Below are 20,963 nucleotides of genomic sequence, written 5' to 3'. Positions count from 1 at the left end.
GCATTGTGGGACCCTTGTATGAAGTGGGTAAGGCCATCCTTAAAATGTAAGGGGTGCAGTTTCAATCCCTAGAGGGAAAACGATGAAGATCCTGCATGTTGCTGGAGGTAGTTTCTAGGGCTCTAGCAATCTGACTCCCTGGGTTGGGGACTAGGATCACACAAGAGCCAAGTCCAGAAACTTGGATGTGTTACCTGTTCTCAAACGAGGAACCAGGGACTAGTTATGTGGGAGACAGTTTCATAAGGGGATGGGGGCATGGTTCATGTGAATCAGAAGTGGGGAGCTGCAGATAAAGGTTTGCTTGCGCCTCACCTCCTCTGTGAGCCTCCATCCCTATGCAGCCGGGGTGGAGGTCTCTAATATTGGGGGATGGCTGCCATGGTTTTAACATTTTTTTTTCCCCCCAAGTTTTGGCTAGTAGCACTTGGGGCATAAAATACCCTTAAGGCTAAAAGGAATTTGTAGCTTTCTGACAAGCTTCACAGATTGCAGAGTGTTAAAAGTGCACAAATGGTGTTAAAGGTTTCCCTGGCGGCTCAGAAGGGTAAAAGAATGCCTAAAATATCAGTTTGTATCTGATATGTGGCTTCCCAGGTGGCTCGGTAAAGAACCCAGCTGCCAATGCAGGTTACATAAGAGATGGGTTTAGTCCTTAGGGGTTGGGAAGGTCCCCTGGAGAAGGGAATTGTAACCCACTTCAGTAAACCCTGGAAAATGGGGACAGGCGTCTGGCAGGCTACAGTCCATGGGCTCCCAAAAGAGCCAGACACCACTTAGCAACTAAACAGTCTGGGCGTTTAACATGGAATGTTACGAATTAAATAACAAGTTTAGAATTTGTTCACAAGTTCAAGCGGCTGAACTATGATCTTAGAATCAATGGGCTAGCAGTCTGCCGAGATCCTTAACCTGTAGGTAAATGTGGAAAGTCACTTGCCAGGTCTCGTGCTTAGAATTGAATTTAGAGATACAGCTTCATGTAAGTTTTATTGATAATTGGGTAATTCTGGAATCTACTAAAATACAGTTGATAAGATTACAGGTGTGTAGTAATGGTGATTCACAATTTTTAAATGTTATACCTCATTCGTAGTGGGAAATCCTGTCCATTATAATTGGGACATCCCATCTCTGAGAAGTTGCGCCCTGTAGTCCTCCCCAAACCACCCCAGCCACTGGACCTTGAGTGTCCAGTGATTAAATCCTGGGAGTCTTGTGTTGCTTGTTTTAAACTAAGGCTTACCCGATGGCTCATCGGTAAAGAATCTGCCTGCAATGCTGGAGACAGTTCTGACTAAAAACCAGAAAACTCTTACCTTCACCTTAAGGTGTACTCTCAACTTTTATGCCCACAGGTTTCACTAGCCTTCAGCTTTATGACATCCTGTGCATGTGCTAAGTCCCTTCAGTCATATGTGACTCTTCGTGACCCTGTGGGCTGTAGCCTGCCAAGCTCCTCTGTCCATGGGATTCTCCGGGCAAGAATACTGTTGCCATGCCCTCCTCCAGGGGATCTTCCTGATCCAGGGATCAAACCTGTGTCTTTTACGTCTCCTCCATTGGCAGGCGGGTTCTTGACAAGTAGCGCCACATGGGAAGCCCTTATGACAGCCTAGGGGTTGCTTTAAGTGGGTCAGGTTACCCCTAGTTCAGTCAGCCTTAAAAAGCTTGCTCGTGAATTTAGGGTTCCCCTCCCCCAGAGGGGAAGGATGGGGGGAAGGGATAGTTTGGGATGGAGAATATACTGCTATATTTGAGATGGATAACCAACAAGCAGCACCAAGTTCCTTATCGGGAACTTCTGTTATGAGTAAACTCAGGCAAGCAGACCTGGCCAAGGTGGGGGATTATGGTCAATAGTTCCCTAACACTTCGTCGTGAGAAATGTCGGTATATTTTTATTTTATACGATGTTTATAGCAGGACTTCACAAACTCTCCCCAGCCCAGTGACCTCTGACACTACCGGGTGTCCTGGGAGGGGAGAGGTTGGGGGGACTGACAAAAATCACCCTCAGTTGAGAGCTTCTGTTCTAGAATCATCTGGGGCACCCTGCCCTGAATTCTCTCCATGGCACCAACTCTCCAAACTAAAATTCCACCCTCTTGCACAGTGATCGCACAGACCCCAAGCAGCAAAGAGTATCCTGCAGAGGATATTGTCTCTTGAGGACGTTAAAGAGACAGAGATCCTCGTGGATTCACGGGTCCTGGGACGGTCCTCTTCTGTCCTGACTTCAAGAGAAGAGCCAGCAGCTGCAGCCACTCAGCAGCCAATGTCCAAGTAAGGTTTTGTCACTCGAAGTGCCGCCAAACTTCGGTGGGTCATTTTATTCAGGTCCATTCCAAACAACCTGAGGACACAAGATGGGAAATATTACAGGCCGCCATGGAGGCATTCAGTCCTTACAGCAAATCTCTCACACATCCTGCTTGTTTAAAATATGTTAATTCCGTTAAGTAGTTCTTCATTGTAAATCAAATCCTACTGGGAGATAAGCTTGCTCTAAGCTACACCCCATTTTTAAGACCCTAGCCTGCAAATTTAATTTGTAATTATCTTATGAAAGGGCTTCCTGTGGTGGCTCAAACAGTCAAGAATCTGCCCTCAATGTGGGAGACCCAGGTTTGATCCCTGGGTGGGGAAGATCCCCTGGAGGAGGAAATGGCAATCCACTCCAGTATTCTTGCCTGGAGAAGCACATGGACAGAGGAGCCTGGGGGCCACAGTCCATGAGGTCGCAGAGAGTCAGACTCGACTGAGTGACTGGGCACACTGCCTCCGGACCCCAAGCCCCGGGTCCCGTCTCCTCCAGAGGCAGGGACCATCTCTCACCAGAGGACTCGAAGTTTGCAGGCCGGGTGGCTCAGCCTCTCGCACAGCAGCCTGACACCTGTGTTCCCCAGGGCGTTGTTGGTCAGATAAAGGTCTGTGAGGGTCTGGTTGACGCCCAGGGCAGAAGAAATGTCCTCACAAGCTTTGCCTGTGAGGCTGCAGCTGTCGAGCCTGTGCAAGACGAGAAGTGGTTGAAGCAACGTCGGCGGTTCCTGTTGGAAAGTGTCAGCTTCGAAGGGAATCAGGGTGATGTTTTTAGGGACCAGTTTAAGAAAGAAGTAGACTAGAATCAGATCAGTCCAGGTTAAGGCCGATGCGGTGAGGGAAAGCATTTAATAACGGCATTGAAAGACACCTCCCTTTGCTGTACAGTACAATCTAACACAACGTTGTAAAGCAACCATACTCTGATAAAAATTTAAGTTTTTAACAATTTTAGTTATTTTTAATTTTTGGTTGTGCTGGGTCTTCATTGCTGTGTGGGCTCTGGTTGTGGTGAGTGGGGGCTACTCCCTAGTTGCGGTGCTCGGGCTTCTCACTGCGGTGACTTCTCTTGTTGCAGAGCCTGGGCTTCAGCAGGTTCAGCTCATGGGCTCAGTAGCTGTGGCACTTGGGCTTAGTTGCTCCCTGACATATGAGGACTTCCTGGACCAGGAATCGAACCTGTGTCTCCTGCCTCTGCAGGCAGACTTTTTACCACTGAGCCACCAGTGAAGCCCCAAAATTAATTTTTTAAAACAAAAGAAGAAAGAAAGAAAGAAAAAAGACTTCTCAACTCACAGCTCCATCTGTAATGGATATCCTGATTCTGCAGCCAAGAATTTCTCCTTCTGGTAATTCTATCCCAATTTCTCACTGAAACCCCCATCTCAGGGATTAATGTCTACAAGCTCTAGCAGTAGATATAGGGTCCAGGCCTAAGCTGGTTGGTTTCCTTGTCCCCAGCCACCACGAGTGGTTCCCTCTGGGCACAGGATCCATCCAAAATGAGTGAATCAGAATCACACTTTCCCTAGAGATTTTTTCGTTCAGAACTTGCACCTGAAAAGAAGTCATCTATAGAGCTGTAGGCATTTTGCCACCATGTATTGGATTAAGGCTAACCTTAACTCATAATGGAGCCAATACAGCAATAAGTAGAGAAGATAATGGAGATCAGCATCTGAATGCCTAGATCAAGCCATACCTGAAACCTACATTCCAGTTACACAACTTGATCAATGCTCTCCCCCATCTTTTTTTTTTTTTTAAAGAAGCCAGCATGATTTGGGCTGCTTCCTGCCCCACCCCACACTATGCTATCTGATTTTCTCTGGTTTCTATTCTGTAATTGTGTTTCTTTCCTGTATTCCATGCTGTTACAGTAAAAACAGGTAGCATTATTGAAGTGTTGTTGTAGCTGGGATGTTAGATGGAAATATTTTCATCTTTAGCTGAGGCTGTGAGGCAATATGTGCCTCCAAACAAGGTATAAGGCAACAATTCTGTACTCACAGGTACAGAAGAGTCAGGAGTAGGACATATGGTGAGAGCTGGGGAGGGGATTGTGGAAAGAGCTTGACCCAGATCATTCCATGTCAGGAGCACCTCCTCTGGGGTCCCCATGAGAACACACGTATGATCCCCACGAGAGAGGTATCATTTGGACACCTGCCAGACTGGGAGGGGGTGGTACTGACATCTCAGAGGGAACCTAGCCGCACCAATGAAGGGAGAGGTGGGGCTTCCTTGGTGGTCCGGTGGTTAAGAATCCACCTGCCAATGCAAGAGACGTGGGTTAGACTCCTGGTCTGGGAAGATCCCACAAGCTGAGGAGCCACTAAGCCCATGAGCCGCAATCACTGAGTCCGTGCTCTGGAGCCTGCGCTCTGCAAAAAGAGAAGCCACCGCAATGAGAAGCCTGTGTGCTTCAACTAGAGAAAGCCCTCTCGCAGCAACCAAGACCCAGTGTGGCCAAAAATAAATAAATAAAAGGGAGATATGCTGTCCCTAAGCCCTCACCTTTGTTTCCAGTTACCCAGGGCCCCAGATAAGCAAGAGATTCACGAAGGGAAGAAAATTAAAAATAGATAAGCCTGGGCTTCCCTGGTGGTCCCGTGGTTAAGAATCTGCTTGCTCATGGAGGGAGGTGAGTCACAGCGACTGCAGCCTTCCTGCCTAGATCCTCTAAGAGATTTTTGACCATCTGAGCCACCAGCAGAGACTCACAAGAAGAAAAACCAAGGCAATGAGAAGCCCTTGCCCCGCAACAATGAGTAGCCCCCGCTCTTTGCAACTAGAGAAAAGCAGTGAAGACCCAGCACAGCCAAAAATAAGTTAACTAATACATACAATTAATTAAAAAAATAGACACAGCCTCCTTTCATTCTAAGTCTTTTGGGAGGAAGGGGTGGGCTGATGTTGAGAGAAAGGGGAAGGAAGAAAGGTTCATTAACATTTGGCTGAAGTTTATTCTGGACCAGACTGAATTTTTTTAAAAATATTTATTTATTTATTATTTATTTGACTGCATCACGTCTTAGTTGAGGCATGTGGGATCTAGTTCCCTGACCAGGCATTGAACTCAGGCCCCCTGCATTGGGAGCGAGGAGCCTTAGCCACTGGACCACCTGGGAAGCCCCAGATTGAACTTTTATTACATAAAGGTTACCAGAAAGCTATAAATCTGCCCAAGTAAATGCCTGGAGAAAAGGGAAGTTTTACAGAACATACTCAGAAGCAATGACTGGATGGAAAATTTCGGCATCTTCTGTTTGTATTCCAGAGGCTGAATTACTCTGCGACTCGTTCACACAGCTTTTCTTTCCACCTCTGAGCATCTCATAACCTCCAGAGAAATGGAGGGATGGAAGGATAACCGTCCAACAGAAAAAAGACAAGGACAGGAAAACGCTTGGTGCCCCCCACCCCACCCCCGCCAGGGACCAGCATGACAACCAGCAGCCCTGCCTCCCAGCCACTCACCACAGTTTCTGGAGCCTGCAGGTGGGGTGTCGCAGCCCCTCACACAGCAAGGACATGCCGCGGTCTCCCAGGTCGTTAAAGCTCAGGTCCAGCTCCCGAAGGTGGGGGCTGACCCCAAGCACAGCAGAGAGACCCTCACAGGCCGCAGAGCTCAGCCGGCAAATGCCGAGCCTGGGAAGACATGAAGCACAGGAGAGAGTTGGCGCATTCCTTCTGAAGTTTTTTGGGGGAAAGAGAGGGGTTGGATCTCAGTTCCTCGACCAGAGATTGAACCCTGGTCCTCGGCAGTGAAAGCAGGGAGTCCTAACCACTGGACCACCAGGGAATTCCCAGATGTCTGCAGCTTAATGGGGTAGAAAATGCTGCTGAATACAGCAAAACTACGCAAAAGAAGCAGACTCACAAAGAACAAACTAGTGTTTACGGTGGGGAGAGGGGATGGGGGAGGGGCAAGACGGAACTGACAGTCTTGCTGCTTTTTTTTTTGCCCCACCCAGTAGCTTCTGGGATCTTAGTTCCCCAACCAAGGATTGAACCCCAGGCCCCAGCAGTGAAAGTGCAAAGTCCTAACCACTCGACCGCCAGGGAAATACCCAATTTCCTTTTTTTTTTCATTTGCTTTTTCATCTGTTCCACCATTTAAAAATATAATCTCTGAGCCAGATCTTATGCTAGCCATTGGAACACGTTGTTGCCACAATGTGTTGTTCCTGTACTTCCGGAATACAACACACACACACACACACACACACACACACACACACACACATTTTGATAAGTGACACTGAGGAGGAGAATAAGGTCAAATAGGATCCTAAAAGTAATCTTATCTAGGGGTTGGAGAAGGTGTGCATGAAGAAGCATTTGCTTTGAGTCCTAACAGATGAAACAGGTGTTATCAGGGTCAAAAAAGGAGAAATCAGAGCAGAGGTGCATCTCAGGGGCACTTCCTTGGTGGTCCAGTGGCTAAGACTCCAGGCTACCAATGCAGAGGGCCTGGGTTCGATCCCTAGTCAGGAAACTAGATTCCACCTGCTGAAACTAAGAGTAAAGATCCTGCATGCTGCAAGTAAGACCCCGGGGGGCAGCTAAATAAATAAATGATAAATAAAATAAATATTAAAAGAAAAAAAAAAGGAGTGCATTCCAGGAAGAAGGAACTGCTTGTGTGAAGGCCCTGTGGCAGAAAAACCTTTGACAGGAGGCCAATGGAGCTAGAGGTTAGGAGAGGAGGGGAGGGAGACGGCCCCACTGAGCCAAGGCAGGAGGGCAGGAATCATGACTTTGGACCCCTAGAAGGGTGAGGAAAGCGGGGACTCACCGGAGGGTCTGGAGTTTGCACTGGGGGTGCCTGAGGCCCTCACACAGCAGCAGCGCCCCGGGGTCCCCCAGGTCATTCAGGCTTAGGTCCAGCTCCATCAGACTCTGGTTCACGCGGAGGGTGGACGCCAGGTCTTCACACGCAGCACCAGTGAGGAGGCAGATCTTCAACCTGCAGAAAATCCAGTTCAGCGTGTGTTAGGGAGGGTTTCCCGTATAATGCTGATGCTATCCTCCCTGCCCCCAATCTTTTTAAAGAATGTTATTACAGTAGACTTGCTTTACAATGTTCTGTTAATACCTGCTGTGTAGCAAATTGACTCAGTTATACATATGTGTTCTTTCTCATATTCTTTTCCATTCGAGTTTATCACAGGATATTGGATACAGTTCCCTGTGCTGTACAGGAGGACCTTGTTTATCCATTCAGTTTATAACAGTTAGCGTCTGCTAACCCCCAACTCCCAGTCCTTCCCTCCTCCACCCTGCCTTCCCCTTAGCAACCACAAGTGTGTTCTCTGCAACAGTGAATCTGTTTCTGTTTCATAGATAAGTTCACTTGTGTTGTATTTTACATTCCACGTGTAAGTGATACCATTTGTCTTTCTCTTTCTGACTGAGTTCGCTTAGTATGATAATCTCTAGGTCCATCCATGTTGCTGCAAATGCCTGCCCCCCATCTTAAAAGTAATGTTTTCAAATAAACAGCTTGTTTGAAATACGGCCAAAAGCCTAAATAGACATTTCTCCAAAGAAGACATAAATGGCCACAAATCACGTGAAAAAAAATGTTCAACATTATTAATCATTAGGAAAACGCAAGTCAAAAGCACAGTGAGATATCACCTCATACCCGTTGGGATAGACATTATCCAAAAAACAGAAAACAACAGGTGTTAGTGAGGATGTGGAGAAATTGGAACCTCTTTGCACTGTTGGTAGAAATGTAAAATGGTGCAGTGGCTACGGAAAATAGTATGGTGGTTTCTCAAAAAATTAAAAATAACTGTGTGCGTGTGTGTTCAGTTGTGAGCAACTCTTTGCAAACCCATGAACTGTAGCCTGACAGGCTTCTCTCTGTCCATGGGATTTTTCAGACAAGAATACTGAAGTAGGTTGCCATTCCCTTCTTCTGGGGATATTCCCCACCCGGGGTTTGAACCTGGGTCTCCTGCATGGCAGGCAGATTCTTTACCGTCTGAGCCTCAGGGAAGCCCATATGAAGTCCCTAGAGGAGTCAGAATCACAGAGACACCAGTAGAACTCACCACAAAATCCGCAGCCTACAGACTGGGTGCCTCAAACCTTGACACAGGAGCCTCAGGCCCAAGTCTTCCAGCGCATTTCCTGTCAGGTCCAGCTCCAGCAGATGGCGACTGGTGCTGAGCACAGAGGCGAGCTCCTGGCAGGCCCCAGCCTCCAGCTGACACTTCCTCAACCTTGGGAGGAAAGAGAAGAGTTGAAGAGGGCACCATCTTGCTTTTCCATGTCCTGATGGTTCCTGCCCTGGCCCATTGAATCAGCCAACATGCTTCCCTGGTGGCTCAATAGAAAAGAACCTGCCTGCCAATGCAAGAGACGTGGTTTCGATCCCTGGGTCAGGAAGAACCCCTGGAGGAGGAAATGGTAACCCATTCCAGTATTCTCTCCTGGGTCCTGGGAAACCCCACGACAGAGGAACCTGACAGGCTACAGTCCATGGGTTTCGAAAGAGCTGGACACGAACCTACAATCGTCCCTAAAGTTACAGAGACAAACAGGATTTTGTCATTTCCAGAAAGGAGAATCCTGTCTAATTAGACAAATGAGTAATTATGATCCAGTATAGGTGGTCTCATGGAGGCAGCATACACAGCAATAGTTCAGAGCAGGGTCTCTAGGGTTCAACAACCTGTTCCCCACCCCCCATACTTTGACCTCAAGGGAGTTTTTTTGTTTTGTTTTTTTGGGTTTTTTGTTTGTTTGTTTAGCTGCACCCCATAGTGGCTTGTGGGACCTTAGTTCTGAGACCAGGGATTGAACCCTGACCCTTGGCAGCGAGAGTACAGAGTCCTAACCACTGAACCACCAGGGAATTCCCTCAAGTGAGTTTTCATCAGGTCTCAGCTCTCTGTTACATGTGCCACCATGTCTTAAGTCACTGACTAAAATAAGGATAATAATTGTGCCGGCCTCTGAGGGTTGTTGTGAGGATCACATAATCTATGAAAAGCAGTGGGTGTAGAACCAGCCTGACGTGTGGTCAGTGCTGCATCACATGAGTTACTGTTTGTTGAACATCCTGGTGGAGGCGCCTCCTCACCCAGCTTTGGCAAATGGTGTGCAGTGAGGGAAGGCTCTCGGGGAGGATTTGAGCTGGTTCTCGAAGGGTAAATAGAAGTTGATTTGGAGGAATAAGATGAGGGGCAGTGAGATAATATAAAAAAAAATACACACACACACACACACACACACACACACACATACACTGGTCTCTGCTCTGGCTCCTGGCACAGAGTTCCTAAATCTCTAATTTCCTAAGTGATAAAACAAAAGCAAAAACATGGGACTTCCCTGGTGGTCCAGTGGTTAAAATCTGCCTTGCAATGCAGGGGACACATCCAGGCAATGAAGCCTTACTCTGACGCCATCTCCAGGTAGATAGTGTTAGAACCAAGTTAAACTCCAGGACACCCAGTTGGCGTCACATGCCTTGGTGTGGGGATAATCCACACATAAAAGTGCCAGAAGTAGAGCGCTGGGGGACTTCCCTGGAGGTCCAACAGTTAAGAGTTTACCTTCCAGCTGGTGGGGGGAGGCGGTCTGGGTTTGATCCCTGGTCCGGGAACTAAGATCCCACATGCCTTGTGGCCAAAAAACCAAAAATATAAAACAGAAGCAATATTGTAACTAATTCAATAAAGAGTTTAAAAATGGTCCACATCAAAAAAAGAAGTCTTAAAAAATGGGGAAAAAATGGAGGGTTGTTATGAGTAGTAATGACCCAGAGGTGGGAAGGCAGGGTGATTTTTTAAAACAGCGGCACTGCAGAAAAAGGAAGTTGCACAAGAAAAGGATCTTTGCGCGGAGACCTCTGGGGTTCTGACTACTCAGGATGTGGTCAATAAATAGGATGTGGGTTCTGGGTGGGCAGGTGGCCCCAGGGACTCCTCACCATGTGGAAATGAGTGGGGTCAGAAGAGGCCAGAAACAGGTTCTCCAAAATGCAAAGAGTCCAGGGTGGGGGTCTCAGGTCAAGGGTCTAAGGGCAGCTCTAATTCGAGGTCACTATACCACGAGGCTCAGTGGTAAAGAATGTGCCTGCCAAGCAGGAAACGCAGGTTCGAACCCTGGGTCGGGAAGATCTCCTGGAGGAGGAAATGGCAACCCACTCTAGTGTTCTTGCCTGGAGAATCCCATGGACAGAGGAGCCAGGTAGGCTACAGTCCACAAGGTGGCAAAAGAGTCAGACACGACTGAAGTGACTCAGCACACTCGCACAAACTGCAGAGCCCGGGAGTGGCAGGGGAGGGCATCTCAGGTCACAGGTCCAAGGGCAGCTCTGATGTGACGTAGGGGTTTGGGGATCAGCATTTGGGAAGATGCTTCAAGCCCCGGGACACAACCAGCTTGTCCCAGGAGGTCACAGAGGTAAAGGACATGCTCTCGGGGGGGGGCACTCACAGCACCACTTGCAGCCTGCACTTGGGGTGCTGGAGCCCCTGGCAAAGCAGCTGCATGCCTGGCAGCCCTAGGGAATTGCCACTGAGGTCCATCCTCAGTAAGTGCTTGTTGGTGATCAGCACGGTCGTGAGGTCCTGGCACACGGAGCTGGAAACTCGGCATCTCTTCAACCTGGGATGCAAAGAAAAGAGCCTGGTGATTTCATTTGGGGTTGTTTTGTAAAGGGGCTTCCCAGGTGGCACTAGTAGTAAAGAACCCGCCTGCCAGTGTAGGAGATGTAAGAGGTGCAGATTCAATCCCTGGGTCGGGAAGATCCCCTGGAGGAGGGCATGGAAACCCACTCCAGTATTCCTGCCTGGAGAATCCCATGGACAGAGAAGCCTGGCGGGCTGCAGTCCATGGGGTCACAAAGAGTCAGACACAACTGAGCGATTAAGCATGCATAGCTGGTTTGCAGTGTTGTGTTAGTTTCAGGTATACAGCAAGGTAAGGTGATTCAGCTATACTGAATATATACATATATAAAAATATATATGAATACATACATGAATATATATATATATATTTCAGATTCTCTTCCTTTATAGGTTATTACAAAATATTGAGTAGAGTTCCTTGTTCTCTACAGTAGATCCTTGTTGATTATCTATTTTATATATGAGCTTTCCTGGTGGCTCAGAGGTAAAGAACCCACCTACCAATGCAGGAGATGCGGGTTCAGTCCCTGGGTTGGGAAGATCCCCTGGAGAAGGCAATGACAACCCACTGCAGTATTCTTGCCAAGACTACAGTCCATGGGATCACAAAGAGTGGGACCCGACTCAGCAACTAAACAACAACAACAACAAAGTGTGTATATTTTAATCTCAACCCCCTAATTGATTCCTCCTCTCCCCATTCTCTCTTCTTTTCTCCATCACTACAAGAAGGTAATTAAGTTAAAGTGAGGTCATTAGGGTGGACCCTGGTCCAATGTGACTGGTGTCCTTATATGGAGAGGAGATTAGGACACAGACACACAGAGAGGAAAGACCGTGTGAGGACACAGGGAGAAGGTGGCCGTCTGCAAGGCAAGGAGAGAGGCCTCAGAGGAAACCAAGCCTGCTGACACGTTGATCCGGAACTTCCAGCCTCCACAGCTTTGAGAAAATCAAAGTCCATCATTTAAGTCATCCAGCCTGTGGTGCTTTGTTATGGGAGCCCAAGCAAACATCAGCCTATGATTTTTTTTTATTTTGGCCACACCACACAGCTTGCAGGATTTTAGTTCCCCAACCAGGAATTAAACCCATGTCCCCTGCAGTAGAAGCAGGAAGTCTTAACCACTGGACCACCAGGGAAGTCCCATCCTATGCTCTTTCTGATGGAGCCCCTTGAGATGGAACGGTAGGGCCCCCAGAAGCTCACAGACCAGCCTGGACTCACCTCAGGTTCTGCAGTCTGCAGTTGGGGTGTCTGAGTCCTTGACATAGCAGCTTCACTCCCCGGCTTCCCAGGGCGTTGCTGTGCAAAGCCAGCTCCACCAGGTTGGGGTTGGTGCTGAGGGCAGCAGCGAGCTGCTCGCTGTAGATGTCAGGTAAAACGTGCCTCTCGGGGCTGCAGGAAGGACAGACAGGACCGTCGATTTACGGAGATGTTTGGCCCCTGCATGCGTGCTCCGTCCCTCAGTTGTCTTCCACTCTTTGCCCGCCAGGCTCCTCTGTCCATGGAATTTCCCAGCAAGAAGACTGGAGTGGGTTAGCATTTCCTTCTCCGGGGCATTTTCCCAACCCAGGGATCGAACCCACATGTCCTGTGTCTCCTGCATTGGCAGGTGGGTTCTTTACCACTGAGCTTGAGGGCTTCCCAGGTGGCGCTATTGGTCAAGAACCCGCCTGCCAATACAGGAGACGTAAGAGACAGAGGTTCGATCCCTGGGTCGGGAAGATCCCCTGGAGGAGGGCATGGCAACCCACTCCAGTATTCTTGCCTGGAGAATCCCAAGGACAGAGGAGCCTGGCGGGCTACAGCCCGTGGGGTCGCAAAGAGTCGGACACAACTGAAGCGACCTAGCACACACATGCACCAGGGAAGCTCTAAATTTGAGTATGGACTGGGTATTAGAAGATATTAAGGAATTGTGTTTTTTGGTTGTTGTTTTTGGTTTTTGCTATGCTGATCGATCCCTGGGTTCAATACCAGATTGAATCCAGACCCTTCACAGTGACAGCGGGAAGCCCCAACCACTGGAAAGTGAAAGTGAAAGTGAAAGTGAAGTCACTCAGTCATGTCCAACTCTTTGCGACCCCATGGACTGTAGCCTATCAGGTTCCTCCATCCATGGGATTTTCCAGGCAAGAGTCCTGGAGTGGGTTGTCATTTCCTTCTCCTGGAGATCTTCCTGACCCAGGGATTGAACCCAGGTCTCCCGTATTGTAGGCAGATGCTTTACCGTCTGAGCCACCGGGGAAGTCCCTTAACCACTGGACCACCAGGAAATTCCCAGGAGTTGTTAGTTTTGTTGGGAATGAAGATGCCATGGTGAGGGAAGCGGGCACAGGTTCGATCCCTGGTTGGGGAAATAGGATCCCACAAGCCTAGCAGGAGCAACGCTCCCCAAAATTTTTTTTGAGGAAAAAATAAAATAGATGAAGCACATTTGGCAAAATGTTGCTAACTGGTCAAATAAATGATGAATATATATATATTCATCTATCTATCTATATGTACTCTGTGTATATTTGAAATATTCCATTGTAACTTTTTTTTTTCAAAAGCATTAGCCAGCAATTCAGAGAGCGCAGAAAACCACACAGCTCTGCTCCTTGTTCACTTACTTACTAACAGGGAGCTCTTTACATTTATTGGTTTATTTATTTTGGCCGTGCCATGCAGCATGGGGGATCTAAGTTCCAACCAAGGATCGAACCCACTGCCCCTGCCGCAGAAGCACGGAGTCTTAACCACTGGACCACCAGGGGAAGCCCCAGGGAGCTCTTTAAAGCCTTTCATCTGTACTTGCGGTTCTCAAGTGTGGTCCCCAGGCCAGCAGCATCACCTGCTCTGCCGGTCTTCATTCTCTTTCAGTAAAGTTTGGGTGTTTCCCCCTGTTACGCTGTCTTACGTCAATTTAATTCCTAGGTCCAGCCAGAGACCCTAAGAAGGAAAAGGATTCTTCTTCCACTGTGGTTCCAAAGCTGATGAAATCATTGTGAGACTGCACAAACAATGATTCCATCCATTTTCCCACACATTTGCCTTTCCACAGTTTGCCGCACCGGACACTCACAACCCTTTTCTTTTGTCTCGTCACAGCCCTAAAAACGTTCTTTTGTTAAGACTGTACGTAAGCCCAAATTCTTTTTGTTTAAAATTTATTTTTAATTGGAGGATAATTGCTTGCCTGGAAAATCCCATGGACAGAGGAGCCTGGTAGGCTACAGCCCATGGGGTCGCAAAGAGTTGGACACGACTGAGCGACTTCATTTCACTCACTTCACTCACTTCATACTTTATCACTGGAGAAGGAACTGGCAACCCACTCCAGTATTCTTGCCTGGAGAATCCCATGGACTGAGGAGCCTGGCAGGTCATGGCCCATGGGGTCGCAGAGAGTCGGACACGACTGAAGTGACTAGGCACAATTGCTTACAACACTGTGTTAGTTTCTGCCATACACCAACATGAATCAGCCATAGGTATATGTATGTCCCCTCTCTCTTGAACCTCTCTCCTGTCTGCCACCCCCCTAGGTTTTCACAGAGCACCAGGTTGAGCTCCCTGAGTCAAACAGCAGATTCCGGCCGGCTGTCTGATTTACACATGGCAACGCATATGTTTCCATGCTCCTCTCTCAGTTCCACCCACCCTCTCCTTCCCCCACTGTGTCCGCAAGTCTGTTCTCTTTGTCTGTCTGTGTCTCCATTGCTGTCCTGCAAATAGGTTCATCAGTACCATCTCTCTAGATTCCATATATATATATATATATATATATATATATATATATGCATAAGCCCAAATTCTACGGATCCCTTTGGGTTACTCATTTCCGGGTCCATCCACGTGTAAGTGGGAACGAACCTGCCAATAAACTTTTTTTTTTTTTCCAGCTTGTGAATCTGCCTTTTGTAAGTCTAATTTATAAGCCCCCAGTTTCACAACCTAAGAGAGGAGAAGGAAAAAAGAACGTTTCCTTTCTACTCCACTTACGTTGAAAGCCTTGCTTCTAAGGTGACTCCTCAGGGAACCCAAACCAAAACAAAGTCCTAGCCAAACACACACACAAAGAACGTCACTTCTCAGAGTTTCCTTCACTGACCACCTCCTTTCACGTTGCCCTTCCCCCTCCAAGTCACTGTCTGTTATATAATATTACCGGGTTTTATTTTCTTCGTAATAGGTAACTCTGCTACACCTTAATCATCAATTTCATTTCATTTACCTATTTGTTTATTTATTCTTGTTTGTCTATCTTCCTTCTCCATTGGATATTTGCTCTGTTACGGGCACTGACTGGCTTATTCATACTGTCTTCAATCTATTAAAAAAAAGTGCCCAGCAACAGGGACCTACTTACTGTATAGCACACGGACCTATACTCAATATCTTGTAATAAGTTACAATGGAAAAGAGTCTGAAAAAGTATATACATATGTATTGTATCTGAGTCACTTTGCTGTACACCTGAAACTAACACAGCATTGTCATCAACCACACCTCAATGTGAAAAAATTTTTAAGGAAAAAAAAAAGGCCATATAGTAAGTTTAGAAAATCCCTGGGAATTCCCTGGAGGTCTAGTGCTTAGGACTGTGCGCTGTCACTGCTAGGGGCCCCGGTTCCATCCCTGCTCAGGGAACTAAGATCCCCTAAGCCCGGCAGGGCAAGGACGAGGGAAAAAAACCTGAAAAAAAAGGGAGAGCCCAGCCCACAGATATAAGGCCCTGGATAATATGTGTTGACTGCATACATTCTCCTTGACATGGGTCACTATTTAGTCCTGATAAGTATTGCTTAGGGCTTCCCTGGTGGCTCAGTGGTAAAGAATCCGCCTGCAATGCTGGAGACCTGGGTTCCATCCCTGGGTCGGGAAGATCCCCTGGAGAAGGGCATGGCAATCCACTCGAGTATTCTTGCCTGGAGAATCCCATGGACAGAGGAGCCTGGCAGGCTACAGTCCGTGGGGTTGTAAAGAGTTGGACACAACTGAGCCACAGTTAGTGGTTTTGTTCTTGTTGTTTAACAACAAGAAAACGACCTGGGCACTGTTGACACTTTGGAGCCAAATCGTTCTTAGTGATGGAGGCTGCCCTGTGCATTGTAGGATATTTTTGCAGCATCCCTGACCTCCACATCTGTCTGATCTCCCCCAACTGACAGCGAAATCCTTCTCCACATATTGCCAACTATCTCCTAGGATGGGGAAGACAATCATCCGCTTTGAGAACATGAACTTGGTTAAGGGCAGGAACTTGGGGAGCGAACCCCAGCAAATACTTACGATGTTGCTAGGGGCCATCTCAGCCCGTCTTCTCCATCCGCTTGGTAGGCAGCCCCGAACAGCTGCAGCACCTCGGCGTTCCTGCAGCTCTTCACACAAAAGGAGGACACCATGTACTCCATCTTGGTGGTGATGCTGTTGACCACGACCACCTGGAAGTGGCTGAGGGCTTGTTGGATGAATTCCTCCTCCTGGAGCTCGTACAGGCAGCCGAAAACCTCCAGGGCGCCCCGCTTCAGGGTGGACCCCTCGCTCCGAGCCTTGCGGTGGATCCACTCGAGCAGCTCCGTCTTGACGCCAGGCGAGACCTTCCAGCCCAGCGTCTTCTCCAGGTAGCTCTTGGTCTCCTCGTTCAGGAGTCCAAACAGGAAACGGACCGTGAGGGCTAAGAAGCTCCTCTCGGAGAAGGCGTACTCGGCCAGCAACCTGCTGAGGTCCCGCTCGGGGCCGGACCCGCTCTCTCCATCATCCAAGACGTAGTGCATGGCTGCGAAGAACTCCTGGAAACTCAGGTGGATGAAACTGTAGAGCGTCTCGCAGTTGATGTCCTTCTGGAAGATGTTCATATTGAGGAAGGAAGAGACGTCGACCGCGTTCAGGCCGTGCTCCCGGAGGTCGCGCTCCGCAAAGAGGATCTTCTGTTCCCAGAGGCCGTGGGCTGCCAGGGCACACAGCCCCCTCCGGTTGGGCGGCGACGGCAGGGTGGGGGTCCCCGGCTTGGGTTGCATCAGACTCAGGAGGTAGAGCAGGTACACGGCCGTCGTGGTCCTCGACCTCCGTCTTAAGAGCCCCCCGCCCTCCAGCTGCTGCTTGAGGCAGGTGCAGACCACCCAGCACACCATGGGGACAAAACACAGAGTGAAGAGGGGCTCGTCGTCCCTCACGAAGCTGAAGACCTGGCCGGCCTGCTCCCCGTCGTGGAAATACCTGTGGAAGTACTCCTTGCGCTCGGCCTCGGAGAAGCCCAGGATCGTCACGTGCCTGGGATGCTCGAGTGAGCGCTGGAGCTTGGCCAGAGCGGTGGGCCGCGTGGTGATGAGCAGAGACAGCTCGGGCAGGAGCTTCTTACGAATCAGGCTGCCCAGGAGGACCTCCGCGGGCGCTTTCTTCTCCCAGCAGAGGCACCAGGGGCCCTGCGGGTCGTGGAAGGAGGGTCTGAGCTCGTCGAAGCCGTCCATGATGACGAGGAGACGGTCAGGCACGCGGACGAGCTCCTGGAGAGGAGCGCAGGGCTCCGGCCAGCAGCTGGCCAGGAGGTCTCGCGCGCTGCGCTCCGCGGTGCCCCGGTTCATCTCCCGGCAGTTGATGTAGCAGACGTAGTCGAACCTGTCTTGGAAGAGCTTCCCGTCGGCCCAGTCGACCATCACTTTGTGGGCCAGCATGGATTTGCCCATGCCCGCCGCGCCCTGCAGAACCACGGTGCGCGGGGGCTCCGGGCGCTCTTCATCCGGCTCGAAGAGGGCCTCGATCTGGATGAGGCTGGCCGGCTGGCCGGCGGTCCCCGCGTGTCCCCGGCCCATGTCCAAGAGCTTCTGCTGGGCCCCCCTGGGGCTGGAGTGTTCCTTCGCCAGGAGGAGCCGTGTGTACCGGTGGCTGAGGTTGACGCATTCCCCCAGGCGCGCGTTGCGGTCTTCCATCAGCCGGAATTTCCTGCGGACGTAGTCCCTGTAGGTTTCCTGGGGATCTAATGGAGAGGAATGAAGGACCGTGGAAGATTGGTCAGTAGCCTTTAATGAATGCATGCATTAATGCACAGCGTGGTCTAGTGAACTATCTGCTTTGTGATGACCTTGGAAGTTTTTTCTAGATGGAGCCTGGGAACTTTGGTCCTTGGGTACAACAACACAGATCTTGCCTCCTTGTGGGAAGCAGAAGCATCAACATGGGAACTATTCTTTTTTTCTTTTTTTTTTAACTTCCCAGGTGGCTCAGATGGTAAAGAATCCGCCTGTAATACGGGAGACCTGGGTTCGATCCTTGGGTTGGGGAGATCCCCTGGAGAAGGGAACAGCTACCCACTCCAGTATTCTGGCCTGGAGAATTCCATGGACAGGGGAGCCTGGTGGGCTACAGTTCACAGGGTCACAAAGAGTCAGACACAACTGAGCGACTTTCACACTTGATGCTAGTAGGTGACCCAGTGGTAAAGAATGTGCCTGCCAGTGTAGGAGATGCGGGTTCAGTCTGTGGCTTGGAAAGATTCCCTGGAGAAGGAAACGGCAATCCCCTCCAGTATTCTTGCCTGGGAAATGCTATGGACAGAGGACCCTGGAGGACTGCTGTCCATGGGGTCTCGCAGGAGTCAAACATGGCTGAGCTCACATGCAGTGATAGTTGATTTATTTTACAGTGTTGTACCCATCTCTGCTGTACAGCAAAGTGACTCACTTATACACATATGGACATTCTTTTTCTAAATATTCTTTTCCATTATGATTTATCACGGGATATTGAATGTACTTCACTGTGGTACAGTAAGACCTCATTGTTTGTCCATCTTATATAGAAGGGTTTGTATCAGCTAATCCAAAACTAGTCCGTCCCTCCCCCACCCACCTCCCCCTTGGCAATTAGGAGTCTGTTCTCCAGGTCTGTGAGTCTGTTTTGTGGATAGGTTCATTTGTGCCATATTTTAGATTCTACACATAAGTGATGTCATATGGTATTGTCTTTCTGACTTCACCAAATGTGATCATCTCTAGCTGCATCTACGTTGCTGTAAATGGCATGATTTCATTCTTTCTCACGGCTGAATAGCATTCCAGCTTCTTCAGGCTGGAATGGATAAAGAAGACGTGATATATATATATATATATCTTTCTCCATTCCTCTGCCGATGGACATTTAGGTTGTCTCCATGTCTTGGCTATTGTGAATAGCGCTGCTGTGAACAGAGGGGTGCGTGGATCTTTTTGAATTAGAGTTTTGTTCGAGTATATGCCCAAGAGTGGGATTGCTGTATCGTACGGTAATTCCGGTTTTAGTTTTCTGAGGACCCTCCATGCTGTTTTCCACAGTGGCTGCACCAGCTTACATGGCTCGCGGCTCACCTTTTCCTGGAGCGGCAGGCAAGACTTCTAGAGAACATGTGGACTCGCTGCCCAGTGAGGGTGGGCCACCAGGTGGAGCGTCTGGAAGAGAAATTTTGCCAGATCAGCTGGCGTGTATCTGACTAGCCCTTCATGACATTAACTTCCATTACACCAAACTGTCTACGTGATAATAACTCACTGCCCATGTGGGTATCGATCATAGTGATTGGCATCTCCACCCATCTGATTAATCCCTCAGCCAGGGAGTTCTGCGTCGGCTTGGATTCCTCCTCCCCTTCAGCCCCACACCAGAAACTAGCATTTTTGAAATGTCTTTTATACATGTGTACCTGGCATATTTTTTGATTCGATACTTATCTATTGAGCATCTTCTATTCTTTCATGGACTCCAAAATATATATTTATTAGGCATTTAGTATGAAAAGTGGAGTTTCCAAGCCAGCCAGGGTGACTGAGGATAACGAACACGGGGAGGGAGAAAATGAGTAAAGGAATCACAGAGAAAGCAGTGCCTTCAGGGTTCTGACGGACGAATAGGAGTTTTCCAGGTGAAGAAGATAGAGGGAGGTACTCCAGGCAGCTTGAACAAAGGCCAGGGGGATGGGTTAGAGGCGGGTCTAGGGAGCCCAGCGATCATCAGAAAGGAGAAGAAGGGGATCTTCCCCAGTGGTCCAGTGATGAAGAATCTGCCTTCCAATGCAAGGGGCACAGGTTCAATCCCCGGTGGGGGAACTAAGATTTCACAGGCCTCCGGGCAACTAGAGAGAGAAGCCAGCATGCTACAACAAGGACCCCACACGCCACAATTAAGACCAGGTGCAGCCAAATTGATTAATTAATTAATTTTTTAAAAAGGAAGCAGCAGAAAAATCTTGAAAAAAACACAGCCAACAAAAACACAAAAGAAGGCAATTGGTGGGTGGCAGCCTCGGCCTGGGCTGTCACCTCCTTACCCCTCCCTCGGTCCTCTCCCTGGCCTCTCTCCCACAGGTCCTTCCTGTTGATCCGCTGAAAGATGCCGAGGGCCAGCAGCCAGGCCTCCTGCGTCCCGAAATGAGCTGCCAGCAGCTGGGCCATTTCCAGGGGACCCGCTGGCTCCATCCGCCCCCAGGGGATCTTGCCCTCCCCCATTTCGGTGGCAGTCCCCAGGTATAACTTGAACTTCTTCAGCTCCACGGCCTCCAGTTCCTCCAAGTAGGAGCAGAGGCGACCCAGGTCACTCCTGAGCGGGGCTGGGGACATGGGGGCACCGTGGACTCTCCAGGAGAGAGGCTGGAGGGGTGTTTCTATACCCAGGAGGAGCAAGTGTCCATGCCCAGCGCTGACCACCGCAGGCAGAGACGTGAAGGCAGAAGGACTGTCCTTCTGTTGAAATAGCGTCTCCTCCCCCTTTGATTCCTTCCCACCCTCTCCCCACCACGCCCCCACCTCACCAACAGGTCCGCTTTGAAGAGGAGGAAGTGGAGACAGATTGGGAAATAGCAGGAGGCCTTGAGTCGTAGTGAGAAAGAACTTTCACTTCTCTCCCTTCTTCCCTGCTCTCCGGACCAAACACTCTGTCCTGCCTACTGTCTTCCTTGCCTCACTGGGTCCGAGGTAGATCATTATCAAAATAGTTACTGCCCTTGGGGGTTGGGGGACGTTTCC

General features: G+C 49.2%; 1 protein-coding gene across 2 annotated transcripts; it reads right to left on the bottom strand.

Annotated features, from left to right (window-relative positions):
- Positions 1-1,878: 1,878 nt before the first annotated feature.
- On the bottom strand, positions 1,879-20,649 carry NLRP12 (NLR family pyrin domain containing 12). Of its 2 annotated transcripts, none has more exons than XM_081510395.1 (10): positions 20,270-20,649; positions 19,314-19,394; positions 16,264-17,947; positions 12,211-12,381; positions 10,786-10,956; positions 8,391-8,561; positions 7,124-7,294; positions 5,803-5,973; positions 2,839-3,009; positions 1,879-2,356 (listed from the first exon to the last, which is right to left on the bottom strand). In XM_081510395.1, exons 1-10 carry the CDS (start codon positions 20,556-20,558, stop codon positions 2,269-2,271), a joined length of 3,168 nt encoding a protein of 1,055 aa, XP_081366521.1. In that variant the 5' UTR covers positions 20,559-20,649; the 3' UTR covers positions 1,879-2,268. The 2 variants fall into 2 exon arrangements, with proteins under 2 accessions (XP_081366521.1, XP_081366522.1); XM_081510396.1 differs by having other exon boundaries at positions 5,806-5,973; positions 20,270-20,558.
- Positions 20,650-20,963: the final 314 nt, after the last annotated feature.

Source organism: Giraffa tippelskirchi, chromosome 7 (genome assembly GCF_054371585.1).
Source record: "Giraffa tippelskirchi isolate mGirTip1 chromosome 7, T2T-mGirTip1v1.2.pri, whole genome shotgun sequence".
NCBI classification, from domain to species: Eukaryota; Metazoa; Chordata; class Mammalia; order Artiodactyla; family Giraffidae; genus Giraffa; species Giraffa tippelskirchi.
The sequence above is the reverse complement of the archived record's forward strand: the minus strand, read 5'-3'. Positions and strand labels throughout refer to the sequence as shown.